At 34.2% G+C, this 17,585-nt stretch overlaps 1 protein-coding gene across 4 annotated transcripts in view; it reads right to left on the minus strand.

Moving 5' to 3' along the window:
* Positions 1 to 17,585, minus strand: part of LOC145996471 (very long chain fatty acid elongase AAEL008004-like) — a 95,829-nt gene that overhangs the window by 17,095 nt on the left and 61,149 nt on the right. The window contains exon 5 of one of the 4 annotated variants that reach the window (XM_083132986.1): positions 13,127 to 13,207. The exons of the other annotated variants lie outside the window; for them this stretch is intronic. Coding sequence (XP_082989112.1) covers positions 13,127 to 13,207 — 81 coding nt within the window. The remainder of the gene's footprint in view (positions 1 to 13,126; positions 13,208 to 17,585) is intronic. 4 annotated transcript variants of the gene reach the window in all.

Genomic DNA, 17,585 nt, shown 5'->3' on the forward strand with positions numbered 1-17,585 from the left:
AAGCCAGAAGAGAAGATGCAGATTCTGTTTTCTAGATTATAATAGTTAACAGAGCACTATCAAACTTCATGTACAGGGTGGTCCGAAAGTCACCCCCCCTACCGAAAAGTAAGAAGAACAATAGAGGAACAATATAATAATATCAAACACACGTACTGTAAATATTGTTTTAATTTTCACAGGACATGGCGCCGCATCATTTTGTGCAACGAAAATGATGGTGTTCATACAGACCTTCTCGATGTGTGACGGTGTCAGTGTCAATGAAAGTGAATATACTAAAACCAGTCCATGTGTTTCATATTATTATATTGTGAATATGAAAGTGAATATACTAAAATCAGTACATGTGTTTCATATTATTATATTGTTCCTCTATTGTTCTTATTACTTTCTGATCGGGGGTGACAAGACTTTTGGACCACTACATTTACTTATCGTAGGCAATCTCTTTTGTCGTCATTGTAAAATGTGGTTCCTATTCTTAATGTATGGGTGAGATTCACAAAATCTAATGAAAATTTCATGGAATTTTACAACGGTTACACTGCCATGCTGAAAGAACACTTATCTATATGCCATTCCTCTTATTTCTCTAATAGATTTTAGCATGCATGCCCTCACTGCAAAGTTCTAACAAACATGCCTATACAAGCGTTAACAAATTACAACACACAAAAGTCATCTAAATAATATGGAATGCTTCAGGATTCTCACTTTTCTATTAAAAAGTCTTGTCAAACACCATAACATAATTACATGCATATCACAGTGTCGGAAACAATGCTTTCAAGTAGCCACCCTATTCATTACGCTCATGCAATCACACCAATTAATAAAACAATCACCACACATATGAAGTAACAGTGATTCATGGAATGAAACAGTCTCTCTGCAAATGTAATGGATAAAAAGTGTAGCATGATAATTGCAACACAATCTCCTGGTAATTTCAATTTTCTATGCAACAAATATTGTTCCATGCTAACATTTATCATGCAATTAACTACAGACACATTGCAGTTCGTGTGGAATTTTTTATACTAATTCTAAAGTTGTCAAAAAAACAAAAAACAACATAACTTCAGAAAGTTCCTAACCCATTGAATAAAATAACTAGGGAACAAAGTCTAATGTGTAAAGAAAATTAAGAATGCATTCATATTGTACGCTGATGACAAATTTCATTGTAACTTTGAAATTTGAAAATATGATGCTAAATGTTGGTTTACTGATGGCGTGCTGATGTGTTCACAGGTTGTTGGTCATAGGCGTAACTTAGGACAGGGGGGGGCAGAGTCAAAAAGTTTCTATCCAATACAGGATTATTGTGCTCATTACATTTGCTCCACACAAAAGCACCATTAACTTGTATATTTAAACACACCTAAAAAAAAAATTTTGGAGGGAGGGCAAGTGCCCCACCATGTTACACCTATGGTGTTGGTTTCTCTCCCATCAGATTTGTGTGCTGCTTAGGCATCAGTTGTCTTGCCAATGGAAGAATTCAAGTAGGGTGACAAAAACTTTCAGCTCAGAAAGCCATATGGCAAGATGAAGCATGTGATCATCTTTCCACGCAGCTATCAGATCGGACATTTTGGATAGAAATCCAACAGTGTGTGTATATGTTAAAGGAACAACTGCTATATGTTTTGCCAAATTGAATCACATATTAAATATCACCTGTAAAATCATTGTAATTGAATATGTTTAAAAAGATCTATATACAGTCAGTAATAATTCCTAAATAAATCAAATTATTTATTATAATTAAGTAAACTAACCAAATTAAAATAAATTTTATATGTAAGTTATAATACTGGTTTAGTATTTGACTTTATGAAGTCTATTTCTAGGTTGCTTTATAATTAGGACCTATTCCCTACTGTTGATGCCAACAAATTAAAAACATGTACTAATGTGTACTAATGAGAGACCAAAGTACAATTCATTACAGGTATATTGAAAATAGATCACAGAAAGCTGTGATGGTTCACACTTCATAAATGTTCTTTTTGAAGGTTCGCATAACCACTTTTTGTACATGTAAAATAATCTAACACAGTTATTTTTAGTGGTTTATGTTTGATTTTCTCTGCGACGTTTTGTTTTGGTTTCCCAGAACTTTTTCAAACTACACATACAACAACACAACCTCACATTGCTAGTCACTCACAAAGTAGCTTGTGTTGTATGTGTAGCTTGAAAAAGTTCTGGGAAACCAGAACAAAATGTCGCAGATAAAATCAAATAAAAACCACTAAAAATAACTGTGTTAGATTATTTTGCACACACTTAATGAGGAATTCACAAGTTACCATAATTTCTGAGCAAAAATAAGAAAGTAAGTTTTTTTCTTGTTAAAAAGTGTGTCGTCTTTGCAGTCTCTTGACCAGCCCTGATGATGACTCTGACATGGAGCTGAAACTTTTACAGTGTTTTGTGTCGTGCTGTTTATGTGTTTTTTTTAGAAAAATGTTGCTGCCATGTGGCATGAGTAGTTCTATGTCACATTCTTCTTCTTCCTTATAATGCCTGTTCCAGCAACACAGTACTTTCTGAGTAAGTGTGTTCAAAACCCCACTTTATCCTCCAGTAATTTCACATGTGGAAGCAGTTGGGAAAGACAGGGTGGAAAAAGGTTGTATAATCATTCTGTCAGTCAGATAATTATGAAATTTGTTACTGTAACCAGAGTTTCATGCAACATGCCAGTACTTAGTACACTTGAAACAGAAGTTCTTATTTTACAATCATTGTATAAAATTGTGATATAAACATTTAATATTGAAATATAAAGTGGAGAATATGTAATTACAGCTTCATCAACTTTGTCATTTTCATCTTGTGTTTCTGTAAACTACATTTCTAAGTTTTCTATTTTTCTCTTAGCTTCCGCTTCCTGAGTTCAAGTCCCAGCTTGGGCATGGATGTTTATTTGTTAAAGCCCTTCATCAACTTCATCAAATAATTGCCACTTATTCTCATCATTGCAACCAACCAAAGACAACAGGAAAGGGACACTAATCAACAAATACAAATAAACAAACTAAGAAAAACCATTGTGCTGAGAATTATAGTAAGACATTACTCTAAACTGTAAAAAGCCCATAACATACACAATGCTATAGAGACCTTAAAATTTCAGATTTTTCATTTGAGTTCTTGTCTTGCTTGATATGCTTTCACACTTAGATTTCCATTAATTTCAAACCAACAATTACACAGTCAAGCTTTTCTGAGCCCAAGTGATATTAAAGCCTATTTTATAACCTTCACGCGAGAAAATTTATGAAGTATTGCTCTCCTTTCAGATATTTATAATATATTAAATATCTATGAACAATTCAGCAACTTCACCAAGAATAAACTATCTCAAAATAAGTTTAGAATTAATATGCCATGCTGGATATTATACACACACACATACACACACACTCAGTATCATTACATTATTAGAACTACTATGAAGAATAAATTAACAAAAATCTATTACGTAATCAATATATTCACACACTAGCTACAATAAATGTAAACAAATAGAAATTACTTTTGGCAAATTTGTAAGATAACTAACAAGATAAAGCAAAACAAACGAAAAAGTTGGTTGATTGGAGTGCAAAATATTTTTACTAACAAAGTACAACAATGATATCAAAAAAATGTTCAGCATAAACCCTGTAGACATTGTTCCAGGGTTAATATATACATACAAGTATTGATTTATGTACAAAATCTACAAATAATGCCAAACCATTCACATTATATATATATGGATTAAGTGCATCCCAAATATACATTATAGTTTCTAGAAACAAGCCAACTTCTCTGCAGAAAATGTATGAATACATTCATGGACTAAGCTTTCAAAAAAAAATAATAATAACAATTTGAAAGTAAATATTCTCTACCTCACCATTTCCACAAATTGATGCAAATTACTCTGAGAATTGCTTGATATTTCAGTAACTGTACAAAAATTTTTAAAATTGTGCAACTTATTATTAAAAACTTGTCAAATTATTCAAATATATATTTAAAAAAAATTAATTTCACTTTGACATATAGTTTGTAATTAAAGAAAAGGGTATTAACGACTTCTAGGCTTATCAAATTAAAAGTAATGCAAAAATGTCTAGTAACCTGTATTTGAACTGATATGTTATGGAATATGACTGAGAATGTGGAGGTTGGGTGGTGGGGTGGGGGTCTATCGTGGAAAATATTTCTCATTTCGACAATATTCCCAAATGTGAAAAACCACCTCTACAATGAAATCCTCCTTGAGTAATTAGGTCAGTCACTGTCTTGCTGCCTGGAGTGTTTAATACTAGTGGTGACTATGTCATCAAATTATTACAAAAATCCAAGAAATTATATACACCTGAAGATGTTTGAAAATGCTGTAGGAGGATTTGTAACCCTTGAACATAGCCTAACCTACTGTACACTTTATCTGATTAATTGAAAGTTATTAGTGATTTCGCTAACTTTGGAGATACAATAACTATGCATCTTCTACTTCAGAATTACAAAATGAATGCATCCATACATTTTCTGATGTCAGGAAGCATCAGCTATATAGTGCTTCCATGCAAAAAAAAAAAAAAGTTATTTTTCTTGCCATGCCTGAAGATCTTTGCATGCAGAGAAGTACTGCGGTTGAGGTCGAAGCTGCTGTTTGGCCAGTATAACTACCACAAGCCATCAGCCACTCACCCGCAATGCGGTCTCACCTAGCGAATAGTCAACAGGTTGACAAGTGAATCTATATCCTAGGAACCATCCACCCATCCCATACTGGAAACAGAGGTTATTTACTTTTGCATGTTTACTAACAGAGAACATTTACAAATAGTACACACCAACAACAATAGTACACACACACACACACACAATGATGGAAAGGATAGGCAAGAGGAGTAAATGTTTCAAGGTGCTGTGTCTAAACAATTGGAATTGACCAAAGAGCATAATATACAAGTGCGGTACACACGTAATATATTATGTGTGTTCTGGAATCCATGACATTTTCATCAGATTAGTACATGGTCACATATCTGTTCTTACTGAAAAATATGAGTCTCAAAATATGCCCTTGTACTTATCTGTTCACCTGCATGGTTACCAGATTCATATAGTCATTACAGTTCCCCACCACCATTCTATAAAATTTTTAAATATCCAGATTTCCATTACTGTAAATAAGAACCGTGGAAATTTATGGTAATTTGTTGAAATGAAGGCTGTTTCTGGTTGAACATCCATTTTATATACGTAATGAAGTAAAATATGTAAATATTAAAACTGTACAAGACTTGATATGTGCAGAAATCTTTACATATTGGTATTTAAAAATGTTTAGTACTAACACTAACTACTGCAGAATTCTCAGTTGCTAGAAATGACACAATGTCTATTACTCTTCAAACCTGTGATATACCACAGGTTTGCACACTTATGCAAATCTGGGTAATAGCATGACTGTCACTGGGTATACATAATGTTGCTTATGTGGTGTCAATGTGTATAATTTATGGAAATACTTAAAAATTAACTATATTAAATAAACATACTACTTATATTCTTCTACAGGTGTAAAATGTCTAGATGTGTATCCAGTGCAAAAAGCTCCTTTTGTTTCCAAGTGACAACTAATATGATTGATAATTATGTTATCGAAACATTAATCCACGAGTCATTTTGTTCACTATGCTTTTGCATTACTAGTAGTTTATATCTTACTCATCTGAGCAGACTATATTATTTTTCAAATTCACCAATATATGCCTAACCACTCTTTCTATTTACAAATACTATTCTCTGGCACGATGCATTGTATCACTGCATGTAGTTCAACAGTGAACATTCCAATATTAATTCAGAACCTAACTGCTAAACTCTTGTAATTTACAACAGCTCAGAAATAATGCAATGCAGTCATGTGCATACATTACATGTAGGAACAACCCATACCTTTTTTCATTTTTTCATCTAACACTAAATTCCCAATTTTGCAAAATGTAAGCACTTAATAATTTCTTCCATATATTAAGTAACTGTCCTACACTGTGACCAAGCAGTCTATGGTGTCACGCTTTGGGCTCAAGCTACAGGATGTGTGCTGGTTCGAGTCTCCTGGGGGGAAGCTTTAACAACTTTTATCCCGAGATTTCAGCCAGTGAATGGGGCTGGTAGCCACTCACCATCATGAGGCAATTAGGTATCTACGAATGAGTAGCGTAATCTGATCATCGAAACCTACAACTGGGAGTTTTTTGTCCTGCTGACCACATGTCACTCCCTAACTGGCAGGGATGGTGCTACAGGGGGGCTAGGGGGCTGAAGCCCCCCAAACCAGGCCTCAGCCCCCCTGATAGCCCCCTAGATTTTTGTAGTACGGTAGATGCATTTCAACTAAAAACTTAGAAAGTAAAATGTACATTTTCCATTATGAAACTTCCATTGGGATAGGAAGTTGTTGAAGTACAATTTCTAGTTTGGTTAGATCGCAATTACTTTATTACGATGTGTTCTCAAATCAATGGGCCACTGATTATTCAATACTAAGTGATTTGCCAATCAGGAGTCACCAAACTTGCTACGAAATAATCTGCCTGCCTGGAAGATGGATGTATTCAGTGGCTGTGAGATTGTTCCTTGATTGTTGTTGGCAGCCTCTGTAAATCGTATCACTATCTTTCGGTATAGGTCTAACAGGTGTGACAAATGAATTTTTATAAGTAGGATGACGTTCAAAATATAAAGAAGCATTATGTTTCCTTTCTGTTTGTTAGTTCCTCATTGGAGTACCGACAATTGCATGAGAATTAGAGATTTTCTCTCATTGGTTTCATTGTTATATCTATTCTTAAGTAACTAATTCTCCAGCATTCTTAAACCCGAAGGTTTATGGCTGCAGCAACACAAGCCTCCTTCCTATCCTTATCACTGCAAATATTCGAGAGGGAAAAATACGAAGTTAAAGAATGAGAAAGTACAATACAAACTACCTAATTCGTAAATGTTAAAACATTGGAAATATTAAAAAATTGGCCTCCCAGCCCCCATAGTCTAGCGATAGAATTGCTGCCTTGATATCAAGGGGTCTCACGTTTGATCCCGGTGGAGGAAACATTTCATTAAGTCATTCAGATTCCACTAGAAGGGCTTCCCCTATGGTGCAATGCCAACGTTGTCGACTTGTAATCAAGGGGTCCCGAGTTCGATACCTGGTGCAGGCACATTGCACAGTGGTTCGGATCCCACTTTAAACTGTAGGTTCATTCCTGATTAACCTATCTGTGCATAAAGTGGACTTCAAAAAACAATTCAATTCAATTCCACTAGAAGCCATAGCTCTCATTCCTATTAGCCTCTGTGCATATATTAGACCTTAAGTTTTAGTTTAATAAACAAATTAAATCAAGTAATCATTGAAATACGGTGTGAATATCAGCAGGTTTGGGTAATTTTCTTGCTCGCAGACCTAGTCCCACATGTTAATTAATTATAATTTGTGGAGGTTAGGAAATAATTTCTGCAGTACCACCATAGTGGACAAACTTGATTCTGCGCAGAAGAATCAATCTTTGAAGCACATCTAAAACTATTGATCCAATTCTGTGCAGTATTTATGCACAATATATTCTGAAATAAAATTAAAATCTTCAGTAGTTATTTTCAGTAATAAGAATGCCCAGTGCAAGCGTTGCAGCCATATTCATTGTGTTTATGTCAATATATTTGTCTCCTAGTGGAAGTGAATTTGTAGTAAAAGTATTCTTGTTCCTTGTGAGTGGCAGCTCCTACGTGGACGGCATTTCGGCATCCTCCCCATTTTTAGCCATAAGTTCTGAATGTCAGTCGTTCAACAAGAAAAAGTAAGATATTTCATCATGGCAGAGAAAATGGCATCATTAACATACTTTCTATTCAAGGGTGGTTTGTTTATTGGATGCCTACTTTATTAAGTTAGTGTCGCTTTTCTGATGAGCTGCTCCCTACTGTTGTGATTTGGACAGTTTAGAGTTATGGCACACTGAGTCAGAAAGGAACTCAAAATCAAGACCCTTCAGCAGCTGCTTGCAATGGTTGAAATATTTAAAATTGCCTTTTACGAACTTTATAAGCTTTGTGTTATTGAAATTTGCACACACCCAGCAACGGCTGCTTACGGCAAATGAAGTGTTGCCTTCGTAATCGAAATGGTAGAGAGGTTGAATGCTATATCTATTTTGTCCTTTGAGAAAGAGCTTCCAAAATCTTTGGATTTAAACAAGGTTGTAGCTGCTCATAAAAACAGTCGTACCTTATCGTAGTTTCTTGCTGTGGCTATTTTCTAATTTGAATAAAAAGTACTCACATTCTTTACTTATAAAGTGTGTTACGTTTAGTATTTATACATATATCTAGTGAGTTGATAATGAGTGTATTTTTTATGGTGTATTTTGTTTACTGTTCATATGAATAGTAAGTATGTGATACTATTCCTCTCGATAATGGCTTAGGAAAAGAAAACAATACAATTGTTGCATTTTAATTGACATAAAAGATTCATGCCTGTAGAACAAACATAACATCTCGGCGATTTATCTTTGGATTTGACTGTAAAGTAGGCCTATGTCACTGGTAAAATTATACCGTAATAAAGTATTACGTAATTACATTTTAGCCGATATTTGTTAGCCCCCGAGAATTTGACTCCGAAATCTGTAGCCCCCTCACTCATTTTAGGCTGGCCCTGTCAGTGCTAACTAGTTCGATGATGGCCTACTTCTGCTGAGTGGGAGTAACGCTGGCAGTTGGTAGCTAGGACCTGGCCCTTATGGGCTGTCGTGCCATGGGTCATTATTATATAGTAAGCAATTTCTCTCATATTCTGTCATATTAAGGAAGTGCTTTTTTGTCATCTGTTAGAAATACTCAATTAAAAAAAGGACTAATATCGAAAAAAGGTTGGACAAAGAAAAACAACATGACAGCACCGAAAATGTCAACATTTCCAGAGAGGACTTTGAAAAATACAAAATATGCAGTCTGTTATTTCCTGAAGATTACTAAGTGGATGTTTTAGTATATCTTTAGTACCATTTGCTACAGAATACTGACAAGGCATATAGTTGCAAGGAGAGCTACCATGTAACATTGACCTGACTGTCAACAGCAGCATTCATCAATCGACCAGTTGATAAGACACATTAAGAAAAGACTTCCCAGCAGTTCCTACTTTCATCATCCCTTATATTCACTCATTTCAAAATTTCTCTGGGGCAAGAGTCCAACACCCAGGCAGCATGCCAACAACCATATCTCACACCAGCAATTTAAAGGATACATTTGATAAATTCTCTCTTCGAATGCCATGGCAACCACCACCAGTACAGTTTTGGTTGCAAGAATTTCTGTGGCTTACGTCAACTTCAATACGTGTTGCAAAACTTTCATTTCTACTTTCAATTTTTAAGGTTCAGCTGGATCTCTGGTCGATGCCAGCGATGCTGTTTTTGAAATTTACTCCTATTTCGAAAAACTGCTACAATAGTCCAAAATTTGAAAATTTACATCTACTTATAACCCCTTCTAGAGCATTCACGAGAATTTTTATCTATCTAGATATTTACAATAGTTTAATAGGTTTATACAGTCTATTGTGAACACCTAGATGACAGCGAAAGTAAACCACGTGAAGATTCACATGAATGAATGCTCTAGAAGGAATTCTAAGAATATATATATATATATATATATATATATATATATTATTATTATTTTATATTGGAATATCACAACAGATTTTCAAAAGCAGAGGAAATTTCGAAAATGACTTCACTGCCATCTGTCAAAGGTCCAGCCAAGACTTAACATTGTAGAGTAGGAATCAGGCTGGATACATAATACTGACTGTGTGTTCTGATAGACAAGAATTGATTATAACACCGATTGCTACATTATTTCAAGGATACACACTATGTTACACTCTTGTTAAAATTCTATACATCACCACTGTTGATCAAGAAAGAAAATAATCTGCTCAAAGATAATCATTATAGTCTTGGTCTAAAAACAGAAGAAACAAACTACTACGTGAACAACAAAATAAAGAAGTAACTTGTAAGGGGAAAAGTAACTTATTCAAAGTACCAAATATTGCTTGCCCTGCCGAGAAATGAACATGTCAAAGATATAAGTACACCAGTGACAATAAAATACAATCAACATTGACAATGCAACATCAAACTTTTAATTCTGAACAGCTATGATGCACTGATCTACCGTTATTTACGAAAGAACACATGCAAACAGAAGCAGAAAAACCTACACATATAGCTATATGCAAATCTTTTAACACCGAAAAAACGACACCTTTAAATTACTTGCCATTAAAATCCACTTAATGTACTACTGTCTTGGTCTCTTATGCTGGACAGCATAGCACATTTCTAGTAAAAGTCCTGACAAGACACTTGTGCCACATTAAAATTTATTACTTCATGCCATGCATGACCACATAACTACTAATTACTGAATTACTGATCATTTGCATCAACATGCTAATTTAACACTAATGAAGAATGAGTTCGATGAATTGTCGTGATGAAAATAAACACCTAATTCTGCACTATAAAAGAATGAATTAGAATTAACTATTTTCCATTGGATCATCAATAACCTCAGCTCACAATATAATATAAATTATTCTTTTGCAAATTGTAAACTATCTTCAAGAATGCGATTTCTACTGCAATGTTCATGTGCCCATGTTACAATTTTTTGTCCTGAACTTTCCAGAGTCTCAAATTAAAATGATTGTTAAGTACAATTCTATCAACAATTTCTTAAAAAATATTATCTTATTTCATACCATATGATAATAGCACTTGATAATTGGTGACAAGTATATTGATATGTTCTTTTGTTTTTAGTGCAACCCTTCACTAACCATTGAACAGAAATATAATATTTCCTTAGTTATATAAAATGGCTTTCAACAAAGAATCTAAATTCAAAGTCAGGAACGGGAGAAGACTGAACTGTGAAATGGGACAATTTCCAACACAAGAAACTTCCATTTAAAAATGAACAGCCAATTTTTCTCGAGCAAAATTTCCCCACAGTCCAATGTATGAACCCCACTTTTGACAACTTTTGACAACATAGACAAGAATTTATATGAACAAGGAACAAATTGGTCCAGAAGAAAATTTGAAAAATATTATATATAAGACATGTGGGTTTATAAATATACTTCAACATGTGATCTAATTTTTGGTTCAAAATGGTGAACATGCATTTATATTTAACCACAAATATCAATGACAAATTAACTCTTGTAAATGACTTCAACTGAAAATGATCTCAGAAGACCCAAACGAACATTTATGATAGTAATGGTCAAAGGGCCACAGTTACCATTTTTAACAGGAATATGTTTTATCGGTTTGGACACTATTCATATAGCATCATATATCTACACAATGTAGTAGTTGCTGTTTTTAAGAACACTTCAACTTCCAGTTCACAAGAATATTTAAAAATTGTGATAAACTGAAAATACACTTCCATGACTTCATTCAGTATGTGTAAGCCAAAGTAATAGGCAAAATATGTTTCGTAATGCAAAATTAATGTCATGCTTTCTGAGTTGTTCATTTTTTGTAGTTTTTTTTTTTACTATACGTATAGAGCATCAAATCATTATTTGATTTAACATTGTTTTAAATTAAATATTGCATGGATTAAATGTAACACTAATAACAATTTATAACGAGTGTTTATAAATGAAATAGGATTTATAAAAAAAATATATTAATGGAAGAAACTGTTAATAAGCAAGCTAACAATTTCCTGCCACCATTATCAGTTATCTTTGTTAATTAAAGAAAGTTATTTAGATTAATTCTTTGTTCACACCCACTACAAGAAATGCATCTTTAGTTAAGTATTTCTCTAATAAGAAACTTTACAGTTTGCACACAAGAGCATACAAGAAATGGAAGAGCATTCGTCAATATTTTATACTGGCAATGTAGATGATCTTAAGAAATTAAATCGGAAAATAAAAATGCATGAAGAATAATGTAACTATATGTGACCAGGGCAAAATGTATTTTTTAATATGCTGTGTATGAAACCACATTCAAAACACAAAAGTAATCTTAATGATGAAAGAATAAGAAAAGGGCCGAAAACAAAAATATGGTGATGGATTCAACTTTCCTGATACAGGATACAAGAGTTGTCGACAACTCTGCAAGAGTTAGTCCTTCACCATATATGGACTTCAATGCAAATGGTTTCTGTAAAATTAGACCATTAAGCTACATGGGCAAATACAAAGATAATAAATTTTACAAGTCTTTATGCAATAGTAAAGAAAGAAGAGGAATTCCAATTTTAAAATAAATCTGGCAATGTAGCTGAATTCTTAGAACCTTACATATGTAGATGATAGCAAGAAAATCTTGAATAAAGAAACCTAGAATTTCACAAAATTCATTTAAATATATAGGTAAAATCAGTACAAGTGACCAACAAAGAGTGTAAATGAATGAAGCAGGAATTTTTTTATGACTGCATTCAACAGATGTTATTTACATGTGCCCAACAAGATACTTATTTCTTTGTTCTGAACATTAATATTGCTATATGGATATGTTAGTATCATTCGAATGCTACACTACTCCATCTATTTTTCCAATTTCTCACACATATTAAACCCAACTGTTACTAAAATGATGATAGCATACTTTCAGTTGTACACATGGGTACACACATGCACACACAGATATAACTACATACAAGGGCACTTCATTTCTTGTCAATCTCCATCAGATTAGTACAAGCAAGTAGGATTTCACACTATGAACACAGTGGAATGTTCCATCAGTCTAACACCTTTGATGCTCCGTGTAACGAGAGTACTGAATTTCTTTGTGCTCCTTAGTTGCTATTTCGGACAGATCTTGCATTTTCCATAATATATCGAAAGTAGTAGTCATTCTCTGCTAGGAAAGTCGATGCGGTTTTCATAGTACATGTATAAATTATACTTTGAAGGTTTGAGACTTAACAAGTTGATGAATTTCATGAATGTGTTTGCTGGCAGACGGCTCTGACTCACCCGAATTGCAATGGAATTGTTTGTGTAATCAACTGGTTGACATCTGAAGCTGTAGTGATACAGCCATCCTCCCTGTAGGCACTGTGTATGGAAAATACTCATACAGTTTGGCAAAATATGACAGATAGAAGAATGAAGATCAAGAAAAAACAATGGTAGAATTGGAACATTATACATGTCAGCATCAAGACTGAAGAAGTACGTATTGTAGCTTTTCTGGAGACATGACTGAAACATGTGTTTTCGGATTACCAGCCAGAAGTCGACATTCTTCCAACTTTTGAAGTGCATACTTTGTGCTTGGGAAATGTTGATTGATGACCAGGTGAAAGTTTGATTGATTGACTTGCTTTATTTTACTTCGCTTTTTTGTCACTTATGGCTAATCACGAAGATGAGGATGAGAGATGATATGATGAAAGCAATAAAGGGAAACCACGAAGAACACCCATCCACAGGCTGGGGTTCGAACCTGGGATACCTGACATCATATCATGCTGTGCTAACAACTCCATCACAGAGGATAACACCGTGTGAAAGGTTAATATCGTATTTCATTGCATAATCGTCACACCCTGTTTATTCAGTCCAAAAATTGGTTTATAAGATTTCATTGCATAATCGTCACATCAGATAATGAAACCAATTATAACAGCACAGAATCTTCATACAAGATGATTAAATTTTCACAACACTGTAGTGAATATTCTCAAGGGTAATATTTAGACTACAATGCATGAACAAAAAACAACTAATGTGTTAACGTCTTTATTTCTAAACTGAAAAATGTTCGCTCAACTGTCACAAAGAAATGATGTTCATCAATTTTGACTACATACAAATTTAATGTATATTCAAGTCAGGAGTATTGAGTGCACCCTAATCTTGCACCAAAGACAGTTTAGTACATGTAATACTGACAGAATAATAATAAAAAATGGCTTCACATAATGGTTGCTCCCCACTTTAAAAAAAAAATAATTGCATAACATCTGTGATGATTATGCAGTGAAATGGGACATGCATGGATGAGAAGGCAAAGCTTAGATTCTGTCCTGTGATAGGTCCAATCTGGCAATGAAACTCCAGGTCCATCCTCACAGGACAGAATCTAAACTTCACCTCCTCATCCATGCATATTTTCACTTGGTCTCCAATCAACATCCCCTATTGATGAGAGCAATGTATACATTCAAAATGTTGGATGCTAACACAAGACTTAACCTAGTTGGTAAACCAAGAACACTTGACTGAAGACCTAATATTTTTTTCACTATATATATATATATATATATATGTATGTATGTATGTATGTATATATGTATGTATGTATGTATGTATATAGCCAAATTCAAAACTATAGAAATTTCCAGCTTACAAGAACACTGACAAATAACTTGAGTGTTGTGTAATCCCACTTAATAAATACACAAGTTCTTCCTTACAGTTGATGGTTCAGAAACATTCAGCTTGCCCATTCTCGCTACACGGTAAATTGTCAAATACCAGCAATACTTGAACTAAAGAACAAAATTCACAATGTATAATCGTGTTTTGCAATTCCCTATGTCAAGTTCGTAAATTAGTATTTCTTGAGAAGCATAACACACTTTGATGATCCAGGTTTCGTATTTAACGGTTTCTATACTTACTTATACTGGGTGGCCGCGGTGGCTCAGTCGGTAACGCGTCTGACTACCATGCTCAAGGTCCCGGGTTCGATCCCCGGCTGGTTCAAATCCGGGAACTTTTCTAACGGTGGAAGCGGCCCCGGCGCCCACCCAGCGTCGAATAACATGGGTACCTGGGGGAAACCCTGGGGGGTAAAGGCGGTCAGGGGCGTGATGCTGATCACATCACCCCCACTCACGACCGGATCAAGAAAGTGTGGGGCGTTACCCCCACACCCCCTATACGCCTTCATGGCGTGGTGCTTTGCACAGGGAAACACTTTACCTTTTTATACTTACGATAGAAAATGTTCAAATTCAAATATTTGACTTAACTTCAAATCTTATAAATGAATCTAAGGAAACAGAGGCTTCAAAATTTCATGAATTTCGAAACAGCATAAAAATTGGAAATATATTTCTAGATTAATTGAAATCTAAAATATTCAATAGTGGGGGAAGGAATCCTAAAACACGCCTTTCTTGGTTCTTAAAGAGTGCTTCACCAACTCTAAATATTACCAAAGAGTGGGATCGTGTAGCATTCTTTTTGTATGAAATGATGCTGTTAATTGTTACAAGCTTCTAAATAAATGATAAATGAATATCGTTTTATTTCTGAATTTGGGTCTCTTGTGTGTGTTTATCATTCTGAAACTTTTTACATCTGATATATATATTTGAAACTGGCATACATTGTGTATTATAATGGAATTTCAAGTGTTAATACACACCCAAAAATTATGCTCAGAATTGCTCTCATGTGCAAGAATGTTTTTTCTACTTCAAAAAGTTCCTTTTTTGAATTACAATACTATCGTCCTGTGCTGATTAAGTAAAATTCAAAGACAATAAAGTTTTATTGGCTTGACAATGAATAAGTATATGGCTAAAACTGAAGGAGGTTTATAAATAAACATTCAATCTATTTCTGAGGATAACATGTTACATGGCAAATTGATAAACACAAGGTAAACACCTAACATAATTTCGATATTCCCACATGATTACTACAAACAGTTTAATTACTATTATTAGTGGCATCTAAATTATCATATTCATAATAGTCTCGGAGTAGAGGGGAAACGTCAGGTAATCATTGATTGAGTTTTTGTTTCAAGTTCACTTTATGCATAAATAGGCTAATTGAGACCGGACCTAGTTTAAAGTGGGATCCAAACCACAATGTGCCTCCACCAGGTATCGAAGCCAGGATCCTTTGATTACAAGGTTACATCATCATTGAGGAGGCCCACGACAGGAATTAGGAATATATATATATATATTGTGTTAATTAATTTTTGATAAATGTATAAAATATATATAATATGTAGCAAATGAAATGCTGTGGAAAGAAACAGGGCCGGTTTGAGACAAATCCATATGGAAGCAGAAAAAAAAAGAAAGAGATGCAGACAGATCAGAGATCTGACTCAGTAGTTCCATGGTAGTGCGATGTGGTACAGTATGTCAGAGGTCTATGTTTGAGACTGGTTGAGTCTGCAGTTTTTATTCTACAATTAAAGTTTTCTTGTTGCATTTTCACTGAGTTCTAATGTAAACAGAAGCATACAGTATTTTTTTTTTCATTATTTGCAATGTGAAAACCACGCAAACGAGGCTGAGCATTAGCACACACTACAGATATTACGAGAAACATCATATTTTATGCCAGTCTCATTTTGCTATTGTTCCCAAAAGTGTAGAGGTAAGACAATGGTGATTCCAGGGGTGCAGGAAGGGTACCGTGGTAACATGTAATGACAACAGGTTTACCGTGCGTTATAAGGAAAAACAAACAATGCAACAATATATATCTTAGACCACATCTCCCATTTGAATTAACATCAAAGGTTGAAATAAAATAAACATGCAAGTCATGAATTACGAGAAAATCAAACACTTTGGACTCACCCGTGAGGGTTTTTAGGGTCCTAGTGTAAAGGCCATGAAAAGAGTGACAGAGAGGTAAAAAGTATGCTTATTGTTTGAAGGAGAAAAAACTCAACTGCAGTGCATTAATACTGGGTTGATATGAGTGCAAACACTTCTAAATTACTGCATAGAAAAATCTGTTAGAAATATAGTGCACTGTGAAATTTACAAGTTTGAAGTTATATAAATTAGAAAGTGCTTCAAATATAAGTAACTATATACCACACTTCTCTGAAAAGGTTTACAAAATATTCTGGAAATATCCTAAAAAAAATGTTATAACTTATAAAAACACATTTTTATATTCTAGAACAATATAAACTAAATGTCAACTCAGATGCTTCTGTCATATTGATTAACTTTGGCTGCTTGTGAAGTAAACAAACCAAGAGAGGGGGCAATGTCGTCAAGGAGATACAAGTGAAAGCAATTAATTTCCTGCACACATATGGTTGAAATACCACTTACAAGCAGGAAATGAGCATATTAAATGTACATAACTCAATTTCATGTCACTACTTGGGTTATTTCAATTTCTGTTTTTTTCATACTTGCAAGCATTAAAAGTTCGATAAGTAAGGGCAGAAGGATTTGTAATAAATTCAAAACAATGCCAATGCTTTCAAATTTTGCTACCTGTGCATGTAAGGTAAGTCAAAATTAGTTTCTATTAGTATTCTCTTCCCAACTATATATTTTTTATGGATTTGTCCATCAGCATCAGGCACAGATGATATGGTTTGGACATATGAAGAGGATGGGTGCACAAAGACTGCCAGTAAGAGCATACAGTGGAACAAGGAGTGGGAATAAGGCCAAAGGGGAGACCAAGATGTTGATGGAAAGAGCAGATA

The sequence above is a fragment of the Lepisma saccharinum genome, chromosome 1, assembly GCF_977018435.1.
Source record: "Lepisma saccharinum chromosome 1, izLepSacc3.1, whole genome shotgun sequence".
In the NCBI taxonomy this organism is placed as follows: Eukaryota; Metazoa; Arthropoda; class Insecta; order Zygentoma; family Lepismatidae; genus Lepisma; species Lepisma saccharinum.